Source organism: Monodon monoceros, unplaced genomic scaffold (genome assembly GCF_005190385.1).
Source record: "Monodon monoceros isolate NGI ecotype Baffin Bay Population unplaced genomic scaffold, NGI_Narwhal_1 Super_Scaffold_11, whole genome shotgun sequence".
Lineage (NCBI taxonomy): Eukaryota > Metazoa > Chordata > Mammalia > Artiodactyla > Monodontidae > Monodon > Monodon monoceros.
Window position 1 is genome coordinate 124,276,504 of NW_021703767.1, and position 24,464 is coordinate 124,300,967.

Sequence of the window (24,464 nt, forward strand, 5' to 3'; positions counted from 1 at the left end):
AGAGTCTGTCATACAGAGTGAAGTAAGTCAGAAAGAGAAAGACAAATACCGTATGCTAACACATATATACAGAATTTAAGAAAAAAAAATGTCATGAAGAACCTAATGGTAAGACAGGAATAAAGACACAGACCTACTAGAGAACGGACTTGAGGATATGGGGAGGGGGAAGGGTGAGCTGTGACAAAGTGAGAGAGAGGCATGGGCATATATACACTACCAAACATAAGGTAGATAGCTAGTGGGAAGCAGCCGCATAGCACAGGGAGATCAGCTCGGTGCTTTGTGACCACCTGGAGGGGTGGGATAGGGAGGGTGGGAGGGAGGGAGACGCAATAGGGAAGAGACACGGGAACATATGTATATGTATAACTGATTCACTTTGTTATAAAGCAGAAACTAACACACCATTGTAAAGCAATTATACTCTAATAAAGATGTTAAAAAAAAAAACAAAAACAGAACTGAGAAAGTACTAAGTGCATTTGTGTGATAATGCAAGGGTCAGGGAAGGCTCCTTGGAGGAAGTGACACTGAGTCCAGGAGCAGAGTAAGGAATTACTCAAAGAAAGTGACGAGAGGTGGAGATGGTGCCTGGATTCAAATAATTTTCTCCAATTTTAACCTTTCTCTTTGCTAGACTTAAGCTAATTAAGCTTGCAGGTTATAGCTAACTGAGGAGAATGTTTTCTTACTATGGCCCAAACCCTCAGATATCTTAAAGGGTGTGTGATCTTATTTTTCCTAGATTACAGCACTGCAGTAATTAGATTGTTAAGGAGTGAGTCCTGAGGTTTGAACCAAAAAAGGCTGCCTCTAGGATACAGGAAACAGAAAATGCAATTTATGATCCAAGGCACTGGGGGACTATTCATTCCAGGGTACTTAAATCATGAAGAGGAGACCTTGATATGCCCCAGAAGTGGGAGAGAGATGATCTGAGGAAGACATCAGATTTCACAGTGATCTGGTACATGGTGAGCCTGTCAGAAGTCTTGACATGCACAATACCCTTGAATTTTTCAGGACTGAGGGGAAAGAAAGGGGGAAAAACAGATTTGGACTCTAACCACGGAAAAGAATTTAGACTCACCTAGGGAAGAACTACCCCTCTCTTACCTACTAAGACAGTGGGTATAAGGGAGGATTTCAGGAAATAGTCCTCAGAATAGCCTAGGCCAGCAAGATAGGCAAGTGATTCCCCTTCTTGGAGTGTTAGAATACACCTATGCATCCTCAGGCTCGTCCAGCATGGCAGAGTGACCTAGAGTTCTGCTTTGAAGCCCACGCACTCCTTCTGTAAATATTCTCAGGAGACAAGAGACCAAATCTTAAAGAGACTGATTTAGTTCATGGGCCAAGCCAATTTAACACATGAGCTAGGGAGCAGGGATAAAAGTAACACACACACACACTCATATGAACAACTGGAATCAACGATATAGAGGTAATGATTGGCAAATTATGGCCTGTGGACCAAATACAACCCAACCCAATGCCAGTTTTGGTAAATAAAGTTTTACTGGGAGACAGCCATGTCTACGTGCTTACACACATTGTCTATACCTGCTTTCAGGTTAGAAGAGCACAGATGAATGGATAAAGAAGATGTGGCACATATATAAAATGGAATATTACTCAGCCATAAAAAAACGGAAACTGAGTTATTTGTAGTGAGGTGGATGGACCTAGAGTCTGTCATATAGAGTGAAGTAAGTCAGAAAGACAAAAACAAATACTATATGCTAACACATATATATGGAATCTAAGAAAAAAAAAAAGGGTCATGAAGAACCTAGGGGTAAGACGGGAATAAAGACACAGACCTACTAGAGAACGGACTTGAGGATATGGGGAGGGGGAAGGGTAAGCTGTGACAAAGTGAGAGAGTGGCATGGACATATATACACTACCAAACGTAAAATAGCTAGCTAGTGGGAAGCAGCCGCATAGCACAGGGAGATCAGCTCGGTGCTTTGTGACCACCTAGAGGGGTGGGATAGGGAGGGTGGGAGGGAGGGAGATGCAAGAGGGGAGAGAGATGGGGATATATGTATAACTGATTCACTTTGTTATAAAGCAGAAACTAACACACCATTGTAAAGCAATTATACTCCAATAAAGATGTTAAAAAAAAAAAAGCACAGTTGAGAAGTTGCTACAGAGACTGTATAGCCTGCAAAACTTAAAATACCTGTCTTGCCCTTTGTAGAAAGTTTGCCAACCCCTGAAATAGATAATAGAAAAATAAAAGGGGGGAAAAAATCAATGAAACTGAAGCTGCTTCTTGGAGAAGATCAATAAAATTGATAAACCTCTAGACAGACTGAATCAGGAAAAAAGGAATTACCAATATAAAGTACAAAAGACAGTTCACTGCAAAGAATACTACAGACTTTAAAAACATAAGAGAATATTTTGAACAATTTTATGTTAATACATTTGAAAACATAGATGAAATGGACAAATTTCTTGAAAGACATAATGTCAAAGCTCACTCAAGAAGAAACAGATAAACTGAATAGTTCTATTTCTATAAAAGAAATTGAATTTGTAGCTAAACACCTTTCCACAAAAGAAACACCAGGTCTAGATGGCTTCACTGGTACATACCACCATAACTTGAGAAAGAAAGAAGACCAATTCTTCACAAATTTTCTTGCAGAAAATTGAAGAGAGAACACTTCCACCTCATTCCCCGAGGCAAGCATTACTCCAATATCAAAAACCAGACAAAGACATCACAAGAAAGCTATTCACCAATATCGTGAATATAGATGTGAAACATTCCTCACCAAATTTCAGTAAATTGAATCCAACAACATATGTAAAGGGTAATATATAATGACATTTTAATATGGTATATATCTATTTAGATCTTAGATTGCTTTCTTTATCAGTGTTTTATAGTTTTCAGCAAACAGATTCTGCACATAATTTGTGAGACTTATACATAGTTTCATTTTTTTCTGAGCTATTGTAAACGATAGTGTTTTTAAAATTTTAATTTCTACTTGTTCATGCTAGTATATAAAAATACAATTGATTCTTCTTGTGCCCTTGGTTAACTCACTGACTAGTTTTAGCTTGACTCCATGACATTTTCTACACAGACCTTCATGTTGTCTGGGAAGAGTTTTATTTCTTCCTTTTTAATCTGTATGCCTTTTATTTCTTTTTCTTGCCTTACTGTACTCGATAGCAGTTTCAGTATGATGTTGAATAGGAGTGGTAACAATGGAATACTTGTCTTGTTCCTGATCTAAGGACAGTGATAGATATGCTCGCCATCTTGATCATGGTGATTGTCTCATGGTATTAATATATGTCAACTTATCACACTGTATGCTTTAAATACATGTATCTTATTGTATATCAATATATCTCAATAAAAAAGGAAGAAAAGAATGTATCTTTTGATACTTTTGAGAAGAATTAAACTTCTAGCTAAAAACCAGACAGTTTAAGCCTCCCCAGAGTCGCCTACTTCTGGACCATCACCCAAATCTGTGAGAGGGTATCACTGTATCCTGCCAACACACCCTACTGTTGTTGGCCTTTTCTTTTGCCTTCATCCAAATCTTGCCCCACCTTTCTACCTTGCTTCACTTTTCAAGTTCGTGGAATTCTATCTAGGTGAGCTGTCTTTGTAAACAAATTTCTATGCTCTCCAGGTAGGACAGTTTATTCTGAACACTGCCTCTTCTTTATTGTTGTGTTCCAGAAACAAATCTCATTCACCCTAATTTCAGTGATGCCTACAAGATCATAGTTTTTCTGTGTTAAATTTTTGTTAAGCAAAAAACATAGTTGTTTATTACTGAATTTCAGTAGAAATCACCTAAAACATCCATCTTAAAAGCACTTTGTCAAATCTATCACCTTTTTTGCTCACAAATTTCAACACAGCTCCCAAGTCCTACCACTCTTGCTTCCTGGACTGTTCTTCTGAAGCCTGATGAACTACTCTAACTCAGGAACACAGAGGATAAGGAGCATGGGCCCTGCAGTTAGACTTTGGGTCCAACTCTCCATGATGACCTTGGGCAAGTTTCTTCCATACATATAAGTGTACAGCTCAATGAACTGTGAAATGAACACACCCATGTAGCCAACATTTATGTCAGAAAGCTGAATATTACCATAACTTCAGATCTTGTGTTAAAAATTTAAGTTTGCAGGTGACTTTTCCTTTTATGACAAAATATATACTATGTTAAAAATCCTATAATAAATCCCAGGAACTATAGAAAAGTAATTCCCAAACTGTCTCCTGATGAACGCATAGCCTCTGTATTTTCATGCCTACCTTAAACTTGCCCTATTGAAACACAACAGAAAGTAGGGGTATGAGATAGAAATAAGGAACTGGGAAGCATGAGAATAAAGAAATAAAAGATGTCTCCAGGGCTTCCCTGGTGGCGCAGTGGTTGAGAGTCCGCCTGCCGATGCAGGGGACACGGGTTTGTGCCCCGGTCCGGGGCCACAACAGTGAGAGGGCCGCGTACCGCAAAAAAAAATAAAGATGTCTCCAGCATAAGGGATTATTTCATCAGGGAATTGTAGGAATTTGAGTTCAGAGCATGGTGATATAGAGGGCTAGAAACAGTGAATCCTGGAGAAAGGATTCACTCTAGGATGGTCAGAGGTGGCCATCCCTGTAGAGACGAATAGTATGTACAGAGCGTGACACAGAGGGTAAAAGTATAGACTCTGGTCATGTTTTCTTCCATTCCAACAGGAGGAATTCTTTTTTTTTTCTCTTTTGCGGTATGCGGGCCTCTCGCTGCTGTGGCCTCTCCCATTGCGGAGCACAGGCTCCCGACGCGCAGGCTCAGCGGCCATGGCTCACGGGCCCAGCCGCTCCGCGGCATGTGGGATCTTCCCGGACCGGGGCACGAATCCGTGTCCCCTGCATCGGCAGACGGACTCTCAACCACTGAGCCACCAGGGAAGCCCCAAGAGGAGGAATTATTGAAGAGCGTTTAAGGGGTGGTGAAGGATCTCTCCCCTCAGAACTTTCTTGTCTCTACAGCACCTCTGATCTCAGCACCCTGTCTTTTGCAGACTTGAATATTTCAGGAGACTCCTAACTACGATCTCTCTTGGTACTCACACTCAGAAGATATTCCTACAAAAAAAAAAAAAAAAAAGGAACACATACCTGCTCTTTGACCTCAATGTTATGTTCCCCTTCCAAAATAAGGGTGACAGCTTGCATAATTTGCTTTCCATGAGTACTCATTATTTTATCTATGTGCTGCAAAACAATGGGAAACCCACAATTATGATTTGGAGAACAAAGAAAAAGACCACAGAAAAGAACAGAAGACTTCCAAAAGTTAAACAATGTACAGAGAAGACTCAGAAAACAAGTGAGGCACAGAGAAGGGAACCACCCACATTTCTTTATCTGCCTGAAGGCCATTGACCCTGTTGCTCAGGGAACATTAGAGAACAACAAGAAAGACCCCACACCAAGGCTCAGCCTCTCCTGCTGTGACATATGCCCACTGCTCTCCATGCTGACACCTTCAGAGGTCAATCCAGTCAATGTGGGCGGGGCAGGGAGGTATCTACGGAATAGCACTGAGAAGGAGTCTCTAAAGGGAAAGAAGCTGAAGCCCCAGAGATAAGTGATTTAGGCAGAGGAGAAAACCCATCCTGGCCAACAAATCAAGTAAAAATCAAATAACAAGTCAAGGCAGGCTCCCATCCAGCACGGAGGAACGAGAGGACAGGCAGTGCAGGAGTGGAGGGTTAGGTGGCCATACGGTGAAACAGCTCCCAGAACACCTATGAAGGTGACAGGTCTAAACTTCAACTCCTGGCTTCTCTGGGAAGGGGCAGCATTTGAATCACACTTCTGGGCAGATGTTGATGGGAGCAGAGAGGCAGGGCAATGTTTTGTGATGCATATGCAGGGGCAGCTAATCTGGAAACCTGGGTGATTTTACTTACTGGGCGAGTAGAGAGGAGATTTCTAAGAAGGCCCAATGTCTTCATCAGCACATTCAAATCTGAATCTGATAATAACCGGAATAGCTGTTCAGTACTCAAGCTTCGTAAAATATCTGCTTTTATTTTTTGTTCAGCCTGAAATGCCATATTCTGAAAGGATTAAAGAAGTTTCAAGAATCATGCCTATATTTGCATTATTAAATTATATTTTAATAGTAATGCTGATAATTTTCAAAGTATAAACAGAATCTGCAGAAAATCCTTAAGGTTAAGTCATATCATTTTTCTGATTCCTGTTAATCACCTATAATTCTTTCTGTCTGTCAGAAGAAAGATAACTGTCACTCCTATACATACTCCTCTATGAGCACTATGACCACTTCCTGACACGGCATCTGCATGTCTTAAGATTTCTCAAATAAATACAAAATCTACTATTATATTTTTTTAAATTCAATTTATTTAAATTAAAAAACCAAATGCTTCACCCATTTCTCCCATCCCCACCCTTACCTCTGGCAACCACCAATCTGTTCTCTGTATCTATGAGCTTGGTTACTTTTGAGAATATCCTTCTGGTCATCATGTTGCTTTGTGTGCACTTTAATAACAAAATGACTACTGACAACTATACTGTGCCATGCACTTTGAGAAAGACTTAAATGTACTCCCATATTATGCATGAAAATAAGTAGTGTTTTTTTTTTTTTTTTTTTTTGCGGTACGCGGGCCTCTCACTGTTGTGGCCTCTCCCGCTGCGGAGCACAGGCTCCAGACGCGCAGGCCCAGCGGCCATGGCTCACGGGCCCAGCCGCTCCGCGGCATGTGGGATCTTCCCAGACCGGGGCACGAACCCGTGTCCCCTGCATCGGCAGGCGGACTCTCAACCACTGCACCACCAGGGAAGCCCGGTAGTGGGTTTTGTTAACTTTACTGGCAGAAAACACCTACTGTGTTCACAGTTCTATGCTAGGTGCTGATCTGCTGGACCATATCATGCAGGAAGCTCTCGGGGGTAGGAGATGTATCCAACCTACTAGCAGCCCCAGACAGGCAGGAGCTGTTTTGCTCCTTTTTCTCCTTTTTGGACACATTATGGATTACCCCACCTTAACCTAAAGCTATAATAGGTCTGAAGGAAAAAAAAAAAAACATGGCTGATTCCAAATAATTCATACATCAACTTTTGGTAAAAAAAAATCTCTTGTAAACTAGAAATGTATTATAATATGTGGTTATTGCCCTCCAGGAACTTCTTAAAATTAAGGATCTAAGACATATGAAAGATCAAGTTACCTAATAACACAAGGCAACATGGCAGAGCAAAAAGAGTACTGAGTTGGGTGTCAAGAGACCCAGGCCAAAGAGAATTCCAAGGTTTTATATTTTGTGGACAGAGAACATAATAACTGATAATATGGAAACTGATGACAATAAGATAGTTAATATGAATTTGAGGAGTGGGATAAATTCAATTTTCAACATTAAAACTGTGCTTGTCAGGGAGCCCTCAAATGAAGTCCCATTAGCCATTTAAGTGATAGACCTGGTGAATAGGGTACAGTTCCATCTGGATATGTATATTCCAAAGCAACCTCTACTATTAGGGGGAGTTGAACCCATGAGAGTAGATGAAGTCCCTGAAACTGTAGTGTAAAGGGAAGTAGAAACTGGGAACTGAAACTCGGGGGAATGTTCCCTGAGAAAGAGGTTGAAAAGGAGGCTAAGTACAAAGGGAGGTGAAAAAAAAAAAAATTAAGTCCTGGGAAAGAGTTTCAAGAAAGAGAAGTGCCAAAAGCTGGTTAAGTTAAGGAGAAAAATAACTGTGAATCTACTACATTCAGTGCTTTCTTGGAAGATGGTCATTTCCATCCAAAGTTTGTGTGAAAAGACAGCAGATATAGCACAGTACAGGGAGATGAATATGGGCTTGGGACAGGTTCAGAACCCATTTCTATCATTTATTAGCTGTGAGGCCTTAGATGATTCATTTACCTTCTACGTTCCAGTTTCCCAATTGTAAGGTGGATATATACCAATATAATGTAAAATAAAAATTAGAGATAGCAAATATAAAACACCTAGTTTAGTGTCTGACACATAGTATTGAATTATAACTACTCTAATTATGTTTAAAAAATTCATGGAGAATTACTCTATTTTCAATTTCAATAAATTTTATTTTAAAAAATTGTAAGGAAAAATGGTTCTCTGACTTAATAGTTATATAGTTTTAGAATTCAGATTATTATAAATTATTTACTAGAAACTGTTAAGAAATCATTGAGCATGTATACCCCAATTCTGTTACCTTGGGGAAGTTATTTAATGGCTCTGTGCTTAGCTTACCCATCTGTAAAATATGTATACTCTCTAGCTTATTTCACAAAGACGTTATAAAGGAGACACGAAAGTACTTTGTAAAGTAGGCAGCGCTATACAGGTATCAATACGTTCATGAGGAGGAAAACCTTTTTTTTCCCAAAATTAGATGTCAAGTTTCAACACCTGTCTGCTTTTCTTAATAAACAGGAGAACCGAGGAACACAGTGGCCAAGCAACTTGCTTACATTTGAATCTGAAAGGTGAATGAAGTCTCCTAGGTCCTAAGTCTTTAGAAAACTGGGCCAAAAGAGCAAGATTTTTAAAAAAGAAAATTCCAGACATTTCAAAAACACATTCTTTAGTTTTAACTTTGATAACTGCTCCCTTCTCTTTGTGAAACATACCATTAAAGCCCAAATTCCATTCACTCGTAAAGCAGGATTTTCACTTTGGGTTAATCCACAAAGTAGCTCTACAGCTCCCGATTCTAAAATTGGCTGTGATTGGAAAGGAGAAAAAACAGTTTTAAAGTCAAGTTTGTTTACTAAGTGTATATATACCCTGGCACTCTGATTCCTATTTCTTTCCTACTCTTACCCAATTCCAAGCAACCTTCACAAAGCAGGCAGTGAGGCAGCCATAAAGATCACCTTGATTCCCGTCTTACCCCTAGGTTCTTCATGACATTTTTCTTTTTCTTAGATTCCATATATATGTGTTAGCATGCAGTATTTGTCTTTCTCTTTCTGACTTACTTCACTCTGTATGAGGTAAAATAGATAGCTAGTGGGAAGCAGCCGCATAGCACAGGGAGATCAGCTCGGTGGTTTGTGTCCACGTAGAGGGGTGGGATAGGGAGGGTGGGAGGGAGGGAGACGCAAGAGGGAAGAGATATGGGGACATATGTATATGTATAACTGATTCATTTTGTTATAAAGCAGAAACTAACACACCATTGTAAAGCAATTATACTCCAATAAAGATGAAAAAACAAACAAAAAGAATAAGAATGATGGAAAAAAATCTTAAAAAAAAAATCACCTTGAGAAGGTCAAGAACAATGACTCTCTCACAAATCCAAAAACCAAAATAAACCCTGTTGTTTCCTTTTTCTCTGCAGTCCTGAAAGGCTCAGGAGATACCCTAATTCTGTGTACGTTTCACACATACCCTTATGATCCCATTACCTATCCATATTCTTCTCACCCTCCTCTGAGAGGGCCACCCCTGCTTCATGCAGCATGTGTCTCAGGTGTCCTTTACAAGTTGTGACTATGAAGCAATATGGCTGGTTTAGAATGGAACTGTCTTCCTTACAAATTGCTAATCTTATTCATCAATATGCTGTAGAATTCATCTTTTAGAACTACTTTCAGGACTATCAATCATACAAGCAAAACAGTCTTGTACTTTTATGGTCATATCACATTTTATACCTAAAATAGCATGCGTTAGTCTGACTACTTAACTTATGATACTTGGCTGAAAATAGGTTTTGGTAGTTTCTAAAAAATTCAAGCCTTAGAGGACTGATGTACCATCACTAACAAATGCTTAGAAGGCCATCTTTCAAGTGGATTCTAGAAATGTCTTAAGCAATGCAGATTTATATACAAATTGTGCAGTTATTTAAACAAAGTTTTATTTTGAAATAAGTTCAAACTTATAAAATAGCAAGACTAATATAAGGAACTTCCATATATTCTTCTCCCGGATTCACCAATTTTTTAAAACATCTTTATTGGAGTATAATTGCTTTACAATGTTGTGTTAGTTTCTGTTATATGACAAACTGTATCAGTTATATGTATACATACATCCCCATATCCCCTCCCTCTTGCATCTCCCTCCCACCCTCCCTATCCCACCCCTCTAGGTGGTCACAAAGCACTGAGCTGATCTCCCTGGGCCATGTAGCTGCTTCCCACTAGCTATCTATTTTACATTTGGTAGGGTACATATGTCACTGTTACTCTCTCACTTCGTTCCAGCTTACCCTTGCCCCTCCCCGTGTCCTCAAGTCCATTCTGTACATCTGCGTCTTTATTCCTGTCCTGCCCCTAGGTTCATCAGAACCTTTTTCTTCCCCCCCCAGACTCCATATATATGTGTTAGCATACGGTTATTTTTTGCGGTATGCGGGCCTCTCACTGTTGTGGCCTCTCCTGTTGCGGAGCACAGGCTCCAGATGCGCAGGCTCAGCGGCCATGGCTCACGGGCCCAGCCGCTTCACGGCATGTGGGATCTTCCTGGACTGGGGCACGAACCCGCGTCCCCTGCATCAGCAGGCGGACTCTCAACCACTGCGCCACCAGGGAAGCCCTAGCATATGGTATTTGTTTTTCTCTTTCTGACTTACTTCACTCTGTATAATAGACTCTAGGTCCATCCACCTCACTACAAATAACTCAGTTTCGTTTCCTTTTATGGCTCAGTAATATTCTATTGTATATATGTGTCACATCTTCTTTATCCATTCATCTGTCGATGGACACTTAGGTTGCTTCCATATCCTGGCTATTGTAAATAGAGCTGCAATGAACATTGTAGTACATGACTCTTTTTGAATTATGGTTTTCTCAGGGTATATGCCCAGTAGTGGGATTGCTGGGTCATATGGTAGTTCTATTTGTAGTTTTTTAAGGAACCTCCATACTGTTCTCCATAGTGGCTGTATCAGTTTACATTCCCACCAACAGTGCAAGAGGGTTTCCTTTTCTCCACACCCTCTCCAGCATTTATTCTTTGTAGATTTTTTGATGATGGCCATTCTGACCTGTGTGAGGTGATACTTCATTGTAGTTTTGATTTGCATTTCTCTAATGATTAGTGATGTTGAGCATCCTTTCATGTGTTTGTTGGCAGTCTGTATACCAGATTCACCAATTTTTAACGTTGCCATATTTGTTTTATCATTATGTCTCTCATTCTACACACCCATATCCACATTATTTATCTTTTTCTGAACCCTGTGAAAGTAGAATGCAGGCATCATGCCACTTTACCCTTAATACTTCAATGAGTATTTCCTAAGAACAAGGATATTCTCTTAGATAACCAAAGAACACTTACCAAATTCAGAGAAACTGACATTACAACAATACTTTTTTTGAATCTATAGTCCATATTCCCATTTTGTCAACTGGCCCAATAAATGCTCTTATACCATTTCCTTCCCTTCCAGTTAAGCGTCCAGTTTATTTTTAATATTAAAAAATCAATCGTATTAACGATCCTATACCTGAGTTCATCTAACTTACTTTCTAACTAGACCCTAAATATTCTGAAGGTGGATCTGAGGCAACATAAGAGCTGTTCAGGATGATTAAAAGTGTTGCACTGACTGCAACCAGATCATCCTCAGCCGAGACCCCCACCACCAGGGCAGAGGAACAGACAAAAGCTCTGGTATCCTATCTCGCCTTCCCCTTCCTTCAGAACAACTGAAGGAAGTTGTTTCTCCCTTTTCGTTCCAAGATTTCTGCTTGCTGAATAATTGTCTCTGAATCTCCACCTTGTTAGTAATGTCTTCCTAACAGTCAAAAGCCTGAAGGTGTTACAATGTAGAAAGACATTCATCAAAATGGGACGACTAAATGTACTTAATAATGGATGGTGTCTAAATCTAGTTCACGATTGGACAGGTCAGGGATATTTTAACACGATAAAACTAATGGGGCGACTAAATGTACTTAATAAAGGATGGTGTCTAAACCTAGTTCATGATTGGGCAGGCCAGAGATATTTTAACATAACTAAATCTGTAAGGTTTCCCCCCTCCTTTATTAAAGTTTATTTCCATTTCCCTATTATAAAAATAATGCATGCTCAAACAATTTATAAAATGCATAAAAGAAGGGGAAAAAAATCCCCAAATGCAATCCTTCCCTAAACAACTACCATTAACATTAAAAATTAAAAAGATTATTTTCCAATGCCAGCAGTTATCTCTTGAAATGACCTGTAATCCTGGTTTACAAAATTGGGTCTTAATGTATTCTTTAGTAAATATAATTTGAAAGTAGTCTATTACTTGTGTAATTATTTCCTACATTTGCAGTTGTAGGCAGTTTAGATTGACTGCAAGCTGTAATATCTTTTAAATACACTTCATATGCCAGGCAGAAAAGGGATAAGAGGAAATGATAATCATATTTTTAAATGATTTAATATGCACCCCCAAACCAAACAATTCAGAAATAGCTTTTAAGCACCAATCCTCAAATTTCAATGTCAACTACTGTGAAAACTATTTAACTAAACTCTAGGTAGGCCGGGCAAAAGTCATCTAGGAAGAGAAAATCAACACTAACCTCTTTACTTGGAGAAAATTCAAGAAGAAGATTACATAACATGGAAGATGCTACTACTAGGATTTCATCTGGTGCATTTTGTAAAACCTGTGGGGTTAAAAATAAAAGATACTATTAATGGTTTGCAACCATGGGGGTAAGATCACAAGAATAAATGAGAACAAAAACAATTTATCTTTCAAACTGATTTCTCATATTGGAGAGATAGTTAGGAAAGATCCACTTGACATCGAGTGAAACTTTACATAGTGCTGTCATTATGACTGACTAAGGCCCTCACATCTATCTTGCTGGAGGAGAAGCTACAGCCCCACTTCCAGGATGGGGGCTGCTACATGGAAAAGGAGATAGACACAAGTCAGGGAGCGGGTGCTCTATGTAAAAAGTTTGAAGACCACAGAACTGTTTTAGGGCAAGTTAACCCAATTTACTCCACCATATTCAGGCCACTTATGAAACCACAGAATTGCCCGAGGACCTGAGACTTTCTGATGTCTCTGGAAAGACTTGTTTGACTAGGAACATGGATGGATCAAGCTACTACTCAGGCAGGGCAAGGTGGGGAACTGGTTCTCAGGACTGGAATCACACAGTCCTGGTTCCAACCCTCACTCCTCCACTTACTAGACGTGTGAACTTAAGCACATTTCTTAACCTCTCTGAGCCTTCAAATTGAGGAAAATAACACTTCCTTGATGGGACTATTTAAGATTAAATGTGATTTGGTGAATAATAAGGGAAGTGGCATAGCATCACAGTTAACACAGAATGCTTGAGTGCAAATTTCAGCTTAACCACTAACTAGGTGTATGAATTCCTTGGTTATGAAATGGGGATAATAATAGTGTCTGCTTCATGGAGTTTATGTGAAAATTAATATATGAAAAGATTTTACAACAGTAATTGTCACACAGTAATGGTTATATAAATAAGGTTTTAAAAAAGGTAACTTACTGCCATAATTGTTGTTATCAGGCACATAGCAGTTATACAGCAAACTAACTGCCATGGACTCTTACTGAACTCAGAAAACAACACAGCATGATGACAAAGGTTTGTTGCCATTAGCTATTATCAGAACCTCCTCTTTCTAGATTCTAAGAGAGAAGGCTTCAAAAACACTACCACGTATACGCAATATCCACTTCAAATAAATCCTTTGCATTTGGAATCAGATCAGGATGAGGCTTACGATCCCAAAAGTAATCCTAGGAGCTCTAGTTAGGCAAATGGAAATGGATCATCACAAAAAATTCAGAGAGTTAAATATATTATCAGCTAAATCAAGTCTGAGGTTTCCAAGTTAAGAACAAGCAGGAATTACAAAATGGAAGCAGTTCTCCTAAGATACTGCGTTTTAACTCTTCTGTGAATCATTAGCTAGTTGATAAAGATCACATCTCATATACGATGCAGGCTGATCTCTGTGTGTGCCACAACCCACTTTAACACCCTTTTCACCCTTCCCTTCCTTTGCCATGCCCTTCCTATGTCTCTCAGGTATATACTCTGTCCATGCCTTAAGGCTGTCCCATTCCAGAAGCCTCCTTGGAGCCCTTCCAATCAGAAGTCATCCTATCCTCCCCTGAGTGCCCACTGCTACTGTCTGTGACCTCTCTTACTACTGTTCACTTTCAAATTCTTTGTGCAGCCCTGCCAACCTCTTTTCCTACTAACAAATTTAAGCTTCTTGAAGGAATAATCTATAATAATATCTATAGTCTAATTTATCCAGGCCTGTATCAACTAAATGGCATTGCACAAAGTGGGTGCTCAATGAATGCTTTTGAATTAAGACAAATAATCATTTTCCAAAATTATACTACTTAGAATCATTGACTGAAATAAGTGAGCGCCTATCAAGGCTTTTAAAAGGTTGCTTTGTTTCTGGTCTATGTGCTGGGGAATTTGCAATCATATGAATTCAGAGCAGGGTATTTTTTGGGGAGGGGCATTCTGTGTTTTGTTAAGAAGAAAAAAATGACTTTAAAAATGTGTAACTTTTAAAAGAAACATTAATAAATGGCTATTACTTGTTTTAAAAAGTTGCTTTGCTTGACATGATTCACTTTTTAAAGTATTATTTATTGTTTTAGAGATGAATCTGCTTTTATAAGTTTCATTTTCAAATTACATAATAAATTAAAACAGAAAAGATTCTATGAAATTCTTAAAAGCATTTACTCACTACAGTATAAGATATAACATGTGAAATTCAGAAGTTGACATCTAACACTGACCAAACAGAATTTCACCAAAATAAGAACAAAAAATAATCACAAATAAAAGTTTTAGCTAAAATCAAATGTCTACTCTCTTGTGGTCTGCTAACCAACATTTAAAAACATGGAAAAGCAAAGGGGAAAAAGAATCAATAGACATGCAAACAGCCTCTGAACTAAGAGAAACCTAAAAGTATCTGAAATAAATCCCTCATTTACTTCCAGGCTTTTAATACTATACTTTAAATGTGCAACATAGTAGTAGTTTGATAGTAATTATACCCACATGTAACCAAGTGCTCAAAATCCTTTTAGACTGCTCACCAGACCTTTGTCCAGGTAAAACTAGTCAAAAACCATATGTTGCTTCTTTCTGATCCATATGAGAGAGGGGTACCAAGCTGAGCAATCAGAGAAAATGGCTCCAGAGAAAATACTTGGAAGTTATTTTGGGAAACAGGAGAGCACTTTTAAAAATCTTGAATGGGGACTTCCCTGGTGGCACAGTGGTTAAGAATCCGCCTGCCAATGCAGGGCACACGGGTTCAAGCTCTGGTCCGGGAAGATCCCACATGTCGCGGAGCAACTAAGCCCGCGCGCCACAACTACTTAGCCTGTGCTCTAGAGCCCGCAAACCACAACTACTGAGCCCAAGTGCCACAACTGCTAAAGCCCACGTGCCTAGAGCCCGTGCTCCACAACAAGAGAAGCCACCGCAGTGAGAAGCCTGTGCACCGCAACGAAGAGTAGCCCCCGCTCGCTGCAACTAGAGAAAGCCCCCACACAGCAACGGAGACCCAACGCAGCCAAAAAAAAAAAAAAAGTTAAAGTGATATGTTTAAGAAAATTGTTCTGAATGGACAGAATCAATAAATCAAGATTAAGCTGCTATGAAAAAGGTGCAATCTAAGAACAAGCAAGAGTGGCAACAGTAAAATCCCTTTACTAAGGAGAGCGTAATGTTTCTGTTCACGCTACTCCTCTCTGGAAAATCCTCCTGACTTCCTTTTGCATTCAAAGCTACTTTGTAATCTTCCTGCCTGAAGCCTCCCGCAACTATTTCTACCATACTTATGCCTCTATTATAACCTGAGGCTTTAAGCTGGGGGCAAGAGCTCTGCAGTAAAAAGTTTTGGTAGGCTTACTGTGCCCAGAGGCTTTCACAGTAGATACTAAAAAGCAAAACAAAAAACCAAAAGCTTAAACAAATAAATCTGTTGATTAAATGCAAGGTGTATAGTTACTTAAAAAAAAGAAAAAAAGATGGTGAGACTAAGTTGACCTGTGGTTCTATACTGTATCAGGGATAACATTATTAGTAGCAACCTGTGCATATTTTAAGTCTCAATTCAGATAATTATTTGACCTAAGCCACCTTTTTCTTTTTTTTTTGGCCCTCAAGGAAAGACCTTTAGGTCTTAACAAAGAAGTCATTCTGGAATAGAGAGGCAGGAAGTAATAATTGTTTTAAAAAATATCCAGGGATTGCCAAAAGACTAAGAGCAGGTTATATCTGTAAATGGCTGATTCCTTTCCTTTTTATAACTAAAAATTACAAAGATGACTCTGCATATAAGTCTAAAGTGTAATACTAGACACACAGGGAGATCAGATGAGTAACTAGAGTTTCATTTAATGAAAGAAAGCCAGGCATGTACTTCCCCTGTCACACACGAGATGCTGACCTCAGAAATACATTCTGCACGTTCTAAAGAGGCTTAAAACATCACATCTGAGGAGATAAATGTTCAAAACGCTTTAACATAAAAATCAGATACACTCCTAAACCAGAGAGTGCTGTCAGCTACCTCGCACACTAAAGGCTCGGTGGGAATAGGTGTGGACTTGCTGCTTTCTTCTTACCTTCATTAAAGGTTTCCACACGGCGTGATCCTGGAAACTGGTTCGAAGCTGCTGCACAGATCTAGATAAACTGTGCAAACATCTACAAAGAATAATCAAAATTAGCTTCACAAGAAGCCGAAACTTTTACTTTTCAAACACACTGCTTGGCATTGCACAATTACTAATATACACTTCAAGTTTATCTACAGACATCGTTAATTCAACTACTTCAGGACTTCACAGGCTTTTCAGGCTAGCTTCTCTGTTAAATAGTGTTACGCACTGTATGAATTCACCTGAGAATACTTTCAAGTAACATTTGGATTCTGTGCTTACTCGGTGAAGGTCCGGAAAGGAAACAGGTTAAACACACGGCAAAGGATTTTTATTCAGGCCATTTAAAGCTCATACCTGACGGCAGCTAACCGCACCTTGACACTAGACTCAGACAAGCCAGTCACAATTCGGTCCATCATATTTTCAGTCTCAATGATCTGGAGAAAAAGGTTAATGCTGCATAAATAACAACACGAAGATGACAAACTTCACTGCTTGTAAATGCAAGTATGTTAATGTCCATTTTAAGTTAATGTTTTCAGCAAGAGTTTTTGCCTCTGGAACAATCATTCTGCAGTGGGGGCAGGCAGCTCATCAGAAAGGTAGGGCTACCCCACCAAGGACCTGCCAGACTGAATGACAGGCTTATGGGCAGATTATGTTTCTTCATTTATTTTTAAAGACACTTAAAACAATAATTACATGTGATAAATATTGCAGAGGTGTTGCATAAACAGTATTGAGAAAAAGCAAGATACGACTGAACCACCATTGGGCAGGTTCCTGCCAGAGTTTCTCCTGCCAGAGTTTCTTGAAAAATCATGGTCCACACTCAGCCCTTATGAAAAGAAATCTGTGGGTTTCTGACAGAGCCACCCTGTGGCTACTTTCCTCCCAAGCAAGTGGAAATTAAGCTAAATATTTAGAAAAGTAATCCTTGCCAACTTTCACTGTAGCACCAAGTCCTGCTACATGTAATCATTACAATCATGAAGCTTTATTCTTTTTTTAAAATTTAAAAACAAGATAGCCTACGATTTTCCTTCATTAGACAATGCATAGATACAAAATAGTGTGTGGAAGAAATTAAGTTTAATTTGTGTGGTCCTACGGAAATATAGCATATTAAGAAAAAATGCTAGTGCTATCAAAACACAAATATTAACAAAAACAACTATTATTTGTTGAGTACTTCTATGTGCCAGGCATTGTGCTAATAAGCATGTTACATTATGTGACTTAAGCCTTTTGTAGGCATTATTATTCCCCATCAGCACATTAGGAAATTGAAGATTCTAGATAATCCAGAGTTTGCTTAGGATCACGGAGCTGAGACAGGAATCCAGGCATCTGACTCTGGAGTCCTTATGCTCAGCCATGCTTGTAACACTGCCCTGGTTAGAGTAGTCCTGTGCTCATCAGGTAGTTCCCAGTGTGGGCAACACATTAATGGGAGTCATTCCTTTCACCTGGGAGAACACCTGGCTGGGGGAACATGTAGGAAGATCACCTGTGGAGTTTAACAAAGTCCCAGGCCAATTAAATCAGATTCTCTGTGGCGGGGCCTAGGCACCTGTATTTTTTTAAAAAGCTCCTCAGTTAGAGTCCAGTGTGCAGCCAAGGTTGAGGGTCACTGCCCTAGACTAAAATGAGAGGAGTTAAAGGCTGACCTCAGAACAGGAGAGGGTGAGAAATCTCAGGATGTTCAAGCCGAATGGGAAGAGAAGAAAACAGAGTTGAAACGAACAGTGCCTGAGAGAAGATTACCAACTATTAGGAACAGAGAACCACACTGCAGTTGTAGGGCAGAAGGAATGGTCATTTTTTAAAAACATAGTGATTTGCAGGTTCCGAGGTGGCTGAAGAAAACTTACATATTGATCTATTTCTCACTCCAGACCAAACCTAATCTCACCGTTACCTTTATGCACATCCACCCTCTGTCCTCATTGTCACTTCCAGCCCCGGAACGTCTGCCTATCTATCGGACCCTCATATGCCTTTCTTTCTCACCTGGATGCCCTGCTCAGATACTCCACATATTAGATTCCTTTCCACTGTCCTCCCACAACTCATTCCTGCTTCAGATCCCAAACTGCTGGTATTACAGTAGAAAAACCACCAAACCCGGCTGCCTGGTCTCTCAGGGTACGCCATCCCCCCTCAGTGGAGTCCTCACCGAGGGCCTGCCAGCCTTGCACTCCCCTGCAGGACACTCCCACACTCCTGAGGATGTTTACCTCCTACCTCTAACGCTTCCTACCTCCCTCATACCCTCAGTCCCTCTGAGCTCACCTCATTTTTGCAGGGACATTGCTTTCTTTCTGGGACACAAGTTGCCTCAACTTCCCCCTTCTCATTAACGTGTCTCCATACCTCTCTTCTTCACTCCTGTATTGTTGAAGCTGGGTACTTACAGCTCAAAGCCCTGCCCCCTCCCCCACCCCTCTTTCTTGCATCTTTACTCTGCCCTACGCCACTGGATCCTCTTCCTCAGCCTGCCCCACCTCCCATTCCCACTCCTATGTAAAAGACGTAAGTGCCCAAACATTAACCTCTTTAAGCTACAGACCTCTCACCCCTTCCCTTCCTTAAATGGACATGTGTCCCAAAGCTCTGTTCATCCTTACTCTACTTAAATGACACTGTTGTGACATCAAAATCAGCTTGATATGGGTAATTCTCTTTCCTGACCTCTAGCTTCATATTTCCAACTGCCTGCTAAACACAAACGTAAGTTCCACAATGTTTGGTGGAACGTCTAACTCATTATGTCCCACGCTGAGTTTATCTTCCCTCCCTAAGCCTGCTCTTTCCCTACATCTGTCTGTCTGTCGCTCTGATAGTGTTATTATTCTCCCAGTCACCCAGGCACTACATTTGTGCTAATTTTGACTCCATCTCTTCCTGAATACCCAATCAAGTGATTTTGCACTGTACACCTTATATTCATTTCTTTACTAGTCTCAGTCCAATAAACTAGTTAGGACCTTATTACTATTTGTTTGGGATTATAGTGTTTTCCAAGTTATCTAATCTTTTGTGCTACAGCAACTGTCAAAGACTGGTTGACTGACAGGTTACTTCAATCAAGGACTAGCCACTGTTCTTGAAAAAGACAAGGCCAAACCAGGACCTTTAGCATGGGAAGGAAATTAAAACTTGGGGCAAAAGTCTTAGGCACTGGATAGCTAGATGCAGAAGTCTGAAAGCTCCTTCCCAGTGGCTTGGGAAATAAATTTTACTTGAGAATAAGAAGGGATAACTTGGGAGAAACAGCTGCCTGTACTGAGTGTAACTACATTATCAGAAAATAAAGTGATGGGGGCTGGGGCAGAGACAGGGACACATGATTACTCTCCAAGAACTGAGAAATACTATTAGACTGGCTTCTGGTGCTTAAGAAACCTGGGCATGGGAAAGACTTGAAAGAGACTTCTGGATAATATTGACCGGCCACATCTAACCAAAGATGTAACTCTGCCAAGGCACAGGACAGGTGTAGCAATCATGTAGGCGTATAGACTCGCTCTATGCTTCTGAGCAACTCAATTGACCTCTCTGGGCCTTCAGTAAAATGAGAGGATAGAGCAATGATTATTTTACCTCCAATTCTTTGCAGTCAGGTAAATAAAAACTGTGTTAGTCTGTTTGGGCAAAACTATCATGTTGTTCAGAAGTGACACGGGAAGCAAGGCTGGTTAGAAGAGACTGGAGATGATGCAGGACAGGGGGACAAAATCAGGGAGTAGGCAAGGAAGGGCAAACAGGGCACAGCTCCTATTTACATACCCGCATTTACCTATTCAGCAAATATCTGAGTGTCCACTGAGTGCAAGGCATGGTTTTAAAACTGGAAGATACAATGCGGGAGACAGAGCCCTTGTTCCCACCAAACTTATAGTGTTGAACAAGCAAGTGCAATTAACTATTCAAGTGCTATGCCACTTGAATCCATGTCAGAAAGAGCTGACACAGGCCATCGGGCTTAAGGCAAACAGAGTGAAATAAGCACAAAAGGTAAGTAGGGAAAACATCCATTGTCAAGAATGGGAGTTTTACTATAGGCTGGGAAGTGGCCATTAATGACCTTACCAGAGAATGTTCTGGCTCAGGCCAGAGGACACTGGAGAACTATGTTAGTGGTCAGTCACTGCAACGTAGAGTGGAGCTCTGAGCTTTCTCTCAAGTTTCTTGGGGGTGTGGTGGCTGACACTTTGGGCTGGAGGATAGCTATAGGTGGCTGGAAAACTTTTCTCCTGATTTAGGATATAAAACAGTAGGACTATCTGGAAGTATATTCCCTTCAGACTACAGGTCATAGTCTATCAAAATATCTGCAGTAGGAGGCCAAGATTTGTAACTAAATTCGTCATGGAGGAACTTCAGTAACGCTACTAGGTTTCCAGAAAGCACACTACTTGAGTGTCTGATCTACTTCCTCCATCAAGATATATCAGTCAGGGAGCAAGTGGGTGAAAATGATGCAAAATCAGAATGCGAAATGAATCTAGGATTCTAATCCAGAAGAGTACCCTAAGAGGCTACGTGAATGAGCAACATGATCTAACCGCAACTGTACCCTTGAGGCTACTGAGAGAATTACAGTGAGCACACTAACCAAAATGAGGGTAAAAATGTGATTAGGAGGTAGGGAAAGGTTTGGAATCAAATCCACAGAAAAAATTTTCAGGTCAGCTGGGAAGGAATTGGCAGTGGCCACTGCCATAGCCCTCTGACCCACATGAAGGTCTAACAGAGCACTAGACAGCTTCTCAGATCTGGGCTTGGAAAGCCAAGTACAACAAAACACATTTTCAACGACCCCAGTACCGTGCTGTAAAGCCTTGATAATAATGGACAGCCAAGTCCTAGCCCCCACAAAGGATCTTTAGGTCTTTCCAGGATATAAGAGCAATGCCAAGTGGGGCCTGAAGTTGTTGTGCCTCATGATTCTTGTTGGAGATTCCTCAGCCATAGCTCAGCAAATATACCCTGCGGCATAGCTTGTTGAATCTGCTTTAAAAGAGAGAAACAGAGAGAGAGAGATACACAGACACTGTGCCTGGCCGGGAGGAATATCAGTAGTGGCCTGAATCCTCAGAGTGGAGGAGCCATCTCTCTATCTCTGCTCTTTTAGAGGACTGGTTTGTACATTTAACTATAGAATTAAATCCCATAAAATATGCTGTACCCTAAACTGACCACACTTTAGGTCAGTGGACTAGGTGCTGTGTACCTCTCTGCTGGTGTCTTCATAACTACATGCTTTTGCTAAGCTTTCTGTCTCTGACATTGCAGCTCTTGTACGAGTAGATGAAGATCTACTGGAACAGCATCTGAGGCCCCTGTCTTGGGACAGGAGATCCCTACAGCCTCGGGGAGAGAAGGGTAGTCAGCTTAGAGGGTCATGGGGAAAATGCAGAACCCAGATAATCCTAAGGCAGAGGTTCATGGCACACATGGGAATGTTAACAAGATAAAGGTGGCCTTAGCTTAAAAGGGAATCCCCTAGCCCTCCATGAGCACTAGTGGATCCATAATTAAGTTGTGGCCAAGTCATATACCATCTCTTCCTCAGAAAACTGAAGAACTGAAGGATTACAGAGTTAAAACAAATAAACAAACAGAAAGACAAGACACAGCTATTCTTCCAGCAAGACCCAGGATGAAGCATTTTCCAGGTACTACAAACTTCAGAGTGGACTCTGAACTGTGATGAAACCAGATCAAGCAGAAGATGTGGAAAGTGAAACCAGGCAGATTCTTAGTGGTGTCACGAAACTTCTCAGACAATTCAAAGCAGGTGGGCTCGCAGTCAAGGGAGTTGGATTTTCTTAATGTCAATTACTTATGCTAATGTGCACAATGGCCAGGCAAACACAATTTAATTCCAAAGGGGCTTTTGTGAAAGGTTCCTAGAAAGAGTTCCAACAGAGGATAACAAGACAGAACTCTCCAGAAAGAGTGAAGACTTGGAATCAAACTTTGTAAGTCAGGAGAGGCAGCCATCTAAGATCTAAGATGATAAGGTACCAAATCCAGAAAGTCTAGTTAAAGCAGCAAGGACTAAGCAGTCAAGCAGAGTGTAGCACAAGGAGGTCAGGAAGAAAGAGTAGGTGTGCTGGCAAGGAAAAAGGATCTACAAGAGCCCTGAACCTGTTAGCTGTAGATGGCAATGCTTCAGTTTCATAAGTGTCAATGTAGATGGGTCTCAGGGCACACACTTGCGTCTTTCCTACTTGGGGCCACTTACTTAAGGTCCAGCCCCTCATCTAACTTATCTTTTTTAAAGATGAGCCCTATGAACACAAGATCGGATGACAGTGCAGTCGACTGGCTTTGGAAATGAGGTAGAGGCTGGGAGGAAGGAGAAGGGTTAAGAGATAACAAAGTAAACACTAGAGTGAGATAAACACGTACAGCCAGCTGATCTGGTAGACTGAGTAGCATTGGTAAGGGACTGGGGAGGGATCTATTCCTAAAAACGGAAAACCAACTTTCCTAGGTTTTAGGATGTGACCATTCTGATTTTGACACAGAATACTTAAGGATATGCTGCCATGCATATCATGGAAATGCCTGAGTACTTAATATTTATAATTCCTGAGTACATCCTCATGCCATGTCCCCTTTATTAAAACAAAGCAAAACAAACAAACAAAAACCCCCAAGAGCACATGGCCTTTCATGAACCAAGCAAGGGCAGCTGCAGTGCTTGCTCCTAAACAAGTTCAACTGGGAAACCAATCCTCTTTCTGCATTCTTCTGCATGGCGTTAATGGCAGCAGATACAACTCTCTGAAAGAACTAAATCCATTTACGGCTGTTAATTTTTAGGTGAATAATGTTAAAATCTACAGAAGTCTTAGAAATAAACTCATCCACCTTCTTTAGTTGACAATGAGGTCTTTGAAATTCAGAAATATTAAGTCACTGGTCCAGGTTCTCTAGGCACATCTGAGGCAGAGCTGGGGCTCCACCTGGTTTTCTTACTTCCAGTGTGAGGTCCTTTCTACTCACTGCACTTAAGGATAAGATTTTTGCTTAGCCTTAGTAACTAAGTTGAGGCCTGAATTTGAAAATGAGGAAAGAAGAGAACTTAAAAAGTCAGCAGTGCTGTGCAAACTACATATTATATACTGACATCCTAGGCCAAAAAAGATTAGCATATACTATAAAAGGCAAGAGAGGTCATCATTAATAAACTGGACTGACAAGGAAAAAAGAAAACGTACAACTCACAGGACTTACAAGAGAGAAAAATGACAAATCAACCATTCAGCTTGGGCTGGAGTATAAACGCCAAAGGTCAGAGAGGACGCAAGTCAATGAAGAAAAGTTAAGAAAACACTGTGAAGAAACCACCAGAGTGAGTTCCACTGACTTTTAAATTCAATTCCCTTATAATCTGATCTCCATTCTAAAATCAGGATCTAGCTTCAGCAGATACCACCTAAACAGAATATCCTACTGTTCTCAGGCCACAAGCCCCATCTGCTCTGGATGAGAACTGCAGGTTTTCCCAACCACAGCCTATCCTATGTCATATCTTTGCCACTGCTCCAATTTAAGATTTCTGACATTTTCCTCTAGTAAATAATTTAAAAAATAAAGGGTAGGGCTTCCCTGGTGGTGCAGTGGTTGAGAGTCTGCCTGCCGATGCAGGGGACACGGGTTCGTGCCCCGGTCCAGGAAGATCCCACATGCCGTGGAGCGGCTGGGCCTGTGAGCCATGGCC

The 24,464-nt window shown here is 40.5% G+C and overlaps 1 protein-coding gene across 8 annotated transcripts in view; it reads right to left on the minus strand.

Annotated features, from left to right (window-relative positions):
• Nucleotides 1–24,464, minus strand: part of ARMC8 (armadillo repeat containing 8) — a 112,176-nt gene that overhangs the window by 14,760 nt on the left and 72,952 nt on the right. For all 8 annotated transcript variants that reach the window (XM_029213994.1, XM_029213990.1, XM_029213993.1 and 5 more), the window contains 6 exons: nt 17,078–17,160; nt 16,685–16,766; nt 12,600–12,686; nt 8,691–8,783; nt 5,962–6,111; nt 5,165–5,260 (listed from right to left, as the gene is read on the minus strand). In XM_029213994.1, the coding sequence (XP_029069827.1) occupies nt 5,165–5,260; nt 5,962–6,111; nt 8,691–8,783; nt 12,600–12,686; nt 16,685–16,766; nt 17,078–17,160 (591 nt within the window). The remainder of the gene's footprint in view (nt 1–5,164; nt 5,261–5,961; nt 6,112–8,690; nt 8,784–12,599; nt 12,687–16,684; nt 16,767–17,077; nt 17,161–24,464) is intronic.